The sequence below is a fragment of the Lichenostomus cassidix genome, chromosome 6, assembly GCF_008360975.1.
Source record: "Lichenostomus cassidix isolate B80296 chromosome 6, HeHo_3.0, whole genome shotgun sequence".
NCBI classification, from domain to species: Eukaryota; Metazoa; Chordata; class Aves; order Passeriformes; family Meliphagidae; genus Lichenostomus; species Lichenostomus cassidix.
The window spans coordinates 24,860,206-24,867,004 of record NC_139487.1 but is presented as its reverse complement, the minus strand read 5'-3'; the positions used below and the strand labels follow the sequence as shown (position 1 = coordinate 24,867,004).

At 39.1% G+C, this 6,799-nt stretch overlaps 1 protein-coding gene across 3 annotated transcripts in view; it reads right to left on the bottom strand.

Annotated features, from left to right (window-relative positions):
* Window positions 1-565: 565 nt before the first annotated feature.
* Window positions 566-6,799, bottom strand: part of SH2D4B (SH2 domain containing 4B) — a 106,498-nt gene continuing 100,264 nt past the window's right edge. For all 3 annotated transcript variants that reach the window (XM_085064081.1, XM_085064082.1, XM_085064080.1), the window contains 2 exons: window positions 3,855-4,075; window positions 566-1,346 (listed from right to left, as the gene is read on the bottom strand). In XM_085064081.1, coding sequence (XP_084920207.1) covers window positions 1,254-1,346; window positions 3,855-4,075 — 314 coding nt within the window. In that variant the 3' untranslated portion in view covers window positions 566-1,253. The remainder of the gene's footprint in view (window positions 1,347-3,854; window positions 4,076-6,799) is intronic.

The following is a 6,799-nucleotide window of genomic DNA, read 5'->3' as shown; positions in this document are numbered from 1 at the left end:
TGTAGCACCTTAAATGTTTAGTGTGCTTTATTGGCTTGGACAAGAAAATTTCTTTTCCTGGATGATTTTACCATCTAGATCAGTCAGAGTACAGAAGGTAACAGTTAGTCAAGAGTTAAATGACTGTTTGAGGAGAAAGGGATTTACAGGGGGGTCAGGAGGGGTCTACATTAGGATTTGGAGGAGAACCCCATAGGGTTCAGAGACTGCCCAAAGCAATAGCTTATAGAAATATGCTCAATGTGCCTTTCCTATGTGTACTGTGATGAGATTTTATTAGTTTTATAGTACAAACACTAAGCAACTACTGCACACATCTAGGCTTCTGCTCTGTTTTCATGGGTATAATATATATAGCAGATAGATCAGGAAGACATTGTGTGTATCTTTTTTTGATGATAATGTAATCAGCTGTACCTTTCCTATGTATAAATATACCAGCCCCACCATCTCCCGTAACTCAGACAAGGAAAATACCCAGTCCTACAGCAAAGTAAAGCTAGAAATATCCAGTGTGTCTCTTGCACATCTGAAAGTGGAAAACATGACAAGGCCAGTGAGAGAATTGCAGCAAATCAAACTGTTTTCTTTAGAATAAACTGACCACTTACTGTACAGGAGTAAAGTTCCTTCCAAGGCTGTTGGACTGCATGAAAATGCAAATAAAATGTGTATGACCTTATTCTGTCTCTGCTGTGGGGAACTGTAGGCCTGAATTCAAAAGCATAATGGCAGGGTTTCAAGCTACACCCAATTATGTAAGCAATCACAAACTTCTCAGGGATATTTTAAAACTGCTTCTCTTGTTATCAAAAGTGCACCACTGAGTAATGAAATTGTCAACAGAAACTGTCTCAAACCTTGCTTTGGAACACAGAATCTCTTCACCAACATTGATACTTCATACAGTACTCTATGAATAGCTCCTGCCCATGCTTCTTGCTGTACAAAACATGAGAAAATTAAGACAGGAACTTAGCATTCAGTGCAATTGGCCACAACCCCTTGAAAATTTTCTGGAAGTAGTCCTCTTTTGCCATTTGCTGGTCATTTCTCACCTTTCGAGTGCTAGCAATATGAATAATGATGATAATTCAGATGCAAACCAGAAATATTTTAGGCCTCCTAACGAGGATACTTTTTGGCCACAAGACCAGTGGCTTTGAAAGTTGGATAACTACTTTCATTGTTTACTTTGGTAACTATCGATCACTACAGCTATCCAGAATGCATTCCTGTTAGTCCTGGATCAGTTATTCAAATAAAGGGCTGTAGTCTGGTGGATTCTTCTGCTGTCCACATGGCTCCAGTAGTAGCTCCCCACCTGAGGATGTGATGATTTCTTCCTGGAAAGATAAAACCAATTAAAATATCAAAGATCTAAGCCACACCTACCTTCTAAGAATAGCAATGAAGACCATCACTACACTGTAATTGGCAAGCAATTATGAATAAACACTTGATAAAATAATTACAGACCAGTAAAAGGATCTCATTGATTAATAATTTTCCTCATGCTTTGTTTACCTCATTCTTATGCTGGTACTAACTTGTGCTATTATCAAACAATGAAACCAGTGCACACAAGAGGCTCTGATTTGTACTACTTGGGAGTTGCTACACTACTTAGGAAACCAGCTACAGATGCCAATAAAGGGTGTTCTCATAGGTTAATTTACCAGACAGATGCCAGTTTTACTATGCTACTTCCCGCAGGCAGACTGAGCAAGAGCTCTGTGCTGAGTGCTCTCCCACAACATCAACAGCTTTCTGACTGATGACACGAAGGTGAAAAACATTACCCTTACTAGGGTAAAGGCAGTCTTTACACAGAGCACCTTTGCTCATTAATTTTTTTTTTTTTTTGCCAAGCATGTCATTCCAGTGACTGATTACCAAGACACTTACTGGAAAAGTGGAGGTGTTAGTCTTTGCATTTATTCCTATAGTAATGATAGTTCATTTTTGTTTTTGTAGAAGTTGAAGATTGATAGATGCACCAAAATGAGCTGGAATCCAGAATTATACTGACTAAAATAGCTATTCTTCATCTGAGAGTTTAGATCCAAGTTATAGATCTATATATGGGCCTAACATTTTCAAAACGTATCTAGTTTCTATTGAAATTCAGTGCAAATTTGGTGCTCGATTTCCTCAGAACACATGCAGGCTCCCAGTGGTTGTTCCCTCCCAGTCACTACATCAGACTGAGAATCAGTTCAGAAAGTTCCTTCCCAAGTTAAATGATTTTCAGAATCAAAGAGTCACAGAATCATTTCACATGGAAAAGACTTCTGGGATCACTGAGCCCAACCTTTGACCAATCACCACCGTGTCACCTAGACAAGAAGGTTGTGAAGAAGTAAACAAAATATTAGCAATGATCTTGGATATGGTATTACTGCTTTCCACACAGTATTTAAATGCAAATAATAAAAAGAGAAGATGCACACTCACACCATATTCTGTAAAGTTTGTTCTTCCAGCTAATGGTTACCACCCCCTTGTGTCTGCCAGCTGAGTTGCTTGAGGGACCTCTTAGGTTTTTTAATCAAAATGAAACAAGATTAAGTCAGTAAGTATAAGCAAGTAAAAAAATTAGTTATGCCAGCCCTGCTCATTTTGACTGAAAATGAACAGGCCTTCAAAGAAAAGTCCATGCAGCCTTTGGGGTGGAGAGGTATACTCTTGCCAAAGGTAGTCCTGATGAAAGCAGCACCTTCCTCAGACAATGTAGCAATAGCTGCAAGGTACAGTGTGCCCACAGCACAACCAGTCACATACCAATTGCCTGGCTGGTTACCAGGAGGCTTTGGGACACTTGACAAAGTACTTCACCAGAGAGGGCAGGCAGAAAAGCCTCCAAGAAATGCATGTGACAGACAGGATAACATTCCTCCTGAAGTGATTGCCAAAGAGACCAGTTTTAGAGCAGCTATAAGCTAGACAGGGAAAAGAGAATTATATGTTGGCATTAAAGGGGAACCAGATGTTGCAAAACAGGTGAAATAAAAGCAAGACTTAAAAGACAAGGAATTTAGAAGAAAAAATAACCTGAAACTGAGTACTTAAAAAATTAAAAACTGTGAAGAAAAGGAGGAGCAAAACATTTATATAGTTACTCTGAGACAAGTGTGAGAAAAGGATAAAATAGGAATGGGAACTAGAAAGAGAGGATGAAGAGGAATTATAAGGGTGGCTAAGAAAAAAGCGGAATTAAAACTGATGTAGATAGTGAGAGACACAAGAAGATGAAAACAACTTATGCTTTCAGAAACAGTGCTACTGTTTAGCTACAGTCTGGCAACAAGAAACAGAAGTTAGAGGTAAAGTAACTCAAACCCATCTGAAGTCCAATAGTAAATTACTCTTATAAGATTGTTTTGGGCAGTAAGGAGTGACCTGTAACACATCCCTAAAAGAGAACTCTCCCTGCTCCCTTCTTCACTGCAGGGTCACACTCTTGCTTTTGCACATTACAGCCCTCACATCAAAGGTAGAAAAATGCTGAAATTTCATTGAAAGACCTTTCTATGGTATTTGCAATCCAATTTTCCACAGCAAAAAGGCTCAGAAAGCATTACATCTGTCAGCCCTTATTAGTCCATTTGTAGCCAAGGAGAGCACACACTGTATAAGGGGACACAAGTACACACTGGAGCATTTGAAAGTAGGGGAAAAGCCTTCTGATCCACTGCAACAGAAGTATGACTGTTACAGCTAGGTTTAGTGTACAATATTGTTTCCCCCATTATGGTCATTACTATTTTCCAGTGTAGTTTCAAGTTACATAGCTCCTCTTTAAATTATTAATCCATTCCACTCACTATTGATCTCCACCTAGCAAGTGTTACCTTGTGAAAATCAATGAGATCTGTGAGTGTTGGGTGTCGGTTTGGATCTACCCCCAGGAAGCTGTAGAAATCCCCTGAAGCATCAACCAGGAAGTGCTTGAAGCCGTTTTGCTGGCGATAGGACAATGCGTAGCCCCAGATTTTCTCGCTGACTCGCACCAGGAATGCGCCTTCAGATTTATTCATCAACAACTCCTCTGCTTCCTGACGGCTGATAATGCCTGGCAAGAAAAAACTCCATGGTTATGCAGGAAACAGGTCTGTCAGAGGCAGTCAAATGCAGCAAATACTGAACAGACGTGAAACCACAAAGGTGTAACTTCCCAAGAGTTTACAGGAGTTGGAGCAATGGAGACAATGTTTGTGCTGTTTGCTTCTGAAGGATAGCTGTAGGAGTTTTGATAGAGTCTGGGGGGATAAGCCTTTTAATTTGATGATTAATAATTGCTTTTTCCCATCCTTACTGCTTTTTCAAAGGGAGTGCATAAATGCAACTGGCCTCTCAAACAAGCAAATTCTGAACAAGTGATCATTTAAACAGACTAGTGTGGCTTGGTACTCTAGTTTCAATTTGCAGTACATTGCTGATATTTGCAATTGTATTGCAGTTCTTCAGATTCTGTTACCTTATAACTATTTATAGGTCCCACAGAAGGAATGTAAAGCAAGAGCCAGGAGAAAAAGCATTTCTCTGCTTTTGTACATCCACACATATCCACATCCATAGATGCATATATGTAAATTGGAGGAAAAGGTTTAACAGGAGTAGAGTTTCAAGAACTTTCCCATTTTGTTCTTTTGAGTTGCAAAAATCTTCATCTCTCTTTTTCTTTCTGATTCTAGGGAACAACACTTAAGTAGCTGGCACTTCTGCTTGCATAGAGATTGTAACAGATAAACCCTATTCTGATCACAACCCACAAAAAGGTGTGATCAGAATTGCACTTGGCACTGAACCAGGTCTTCCCATCCACCCAGAGAGACTGGTTCCAGTCTGTCTGGTCGGCCTAGAGGACAGTCAGCTCATGTCTCAATTATCTGTGAAACACCAGATGCTCACTTTCATCAGGAACAGATGTTGAATTAGGCCATTCTGAATGTGAACATGGCACATACGTCAGTAAATAATGTATGTACATGTTCCAAAGTTACTCTCTGTGAGGATAACTTTCTCCAAACAAGGCATGTAATATTTAACAGAACTGCTTGCCATCACAGAATCCTACACATGTCCTAGTGAGAGGTCCATGGAGTCCTAGTATGGAAAAGTCCCATTGTTTAGGTTTAATAATAACCATAGCCCAGGGGTTATCAGTTTGTGCAAAGAAAGGCTTACCTGAAAGTTTGGAATGCTCTAATTAAGTCCACAAGGAAAATTATGCCTCTGGGAGACACAGGAAGGGACTGAGGAGGTCTGAGTACTAAAAGCAAGCACTGTGTGGTATTAGGAGAGGTAAAAAAGCACCTCCTTTCATTTTTTTGTCTACTTTAGGAATATTAATTTCTTTTACAGTTTTATTTGGTGCAATGATGAAGGGCTCCATTTCAATCTCACCCTCAGTACTAAGAAGAAACAAACACATATATAGTCTGCTGAATGACGTATGTTTCTCTTTGGTGGAGGATGTTGCATCATCTCTGCTCCAGACAAGAAAAACAGGCAGTACTCGTACAAACATAAGCATTTGTTTAGACACAGCAAGTAACTGTTCAGCAACAGTGTCAATTGATGCACTTTTCAAAATTAAAAACAGTTTTATTGGGGGTATTCCAACAGGAATTGTTAAAAATTTTTGAATTCCATTCACATAAAAAGATGGCACCAATATGAATCCATATGATACAGCATATTATGGGAAGCTGAACCACCACATCCCAATATCACGTACCCCAGAATTACACAAGAACTCATTCTGAAATCACATTATCTGTTAATCCAGTCTTCTCTCAAGCTGGCCTAATTTAAATATACAGGAAAGTTTTTATTAGTGATTATGATGGCTACTTCCTTGACAAATCTCTGCTGGAAATAAATATAGATGAGCCACACTAACAAGTCCAGAATGACAGGAAAGGATAAACTGTTCCATCACCAGCAAATACTACATTAATTACAATAAATCAGTATTTATACTGTAATTCTAGATTAAAGGCATGGTGATTAGTTTTGAGATAGGATCTGGGTGCTGTTGCAACTACCTCCTCTCCAGTGTCAGAACTGTTATGTAGCTCTGACAGGGCATGAGATGGCTTAGACAATTCAGCCTCGATGAACATGGAGTACTTGTAAAAAAAAGAGGCATAATATTATACAGTGAACACTATTCTTAGGATATTTCTACAGTTTGAATCACCATCAGGCATATAATATGAAATTCGTTCAGCATTGATTAGTTTAATGGCAAACAATCTATTCACCTGCTCTCAACTCCCACCAGTGGAGCTAAAACCCTGGAGGCTTCCGCAAGATGTTGTCTTCTTTGCCAGACCTTATTTTTGTTCTGTTCACTTTATATCACTGAGTAGGTGAGAAACACTACACAGCTCACAGCCAAGTTCTTTTTTGGTTTTAATTCTCTTTTCTGCTAAAGATGGTGTAATAAATTATCAGCCAGCCACCTTATTCCCTTTCATTGTCCTGATTCTGTTAATAGCTCATGAGAAGCCATCTCCTCCTTCTCCTTGTCTCCCAGTTATTTCATTTTTCTCTGATTCAATTCTTCAGAGTGTGGTTATTACAGCAATCAAAGTCTCCCTCTACCCTTTAAAAAACATGATCCTGTTCTCAAGGTAATTGGAAAAAGAGTGGCACTGTTCTCTCCTGAGATGGCTGGAGAGAGACATCTCTGAAACCCTACATTAAAAATTGTTTTAACAAAAATCAAGAAACTTTGGTTTCCTAAGGCTCCAGTAAGAGGTATAGAATCACAGATGCTCTTATTTGT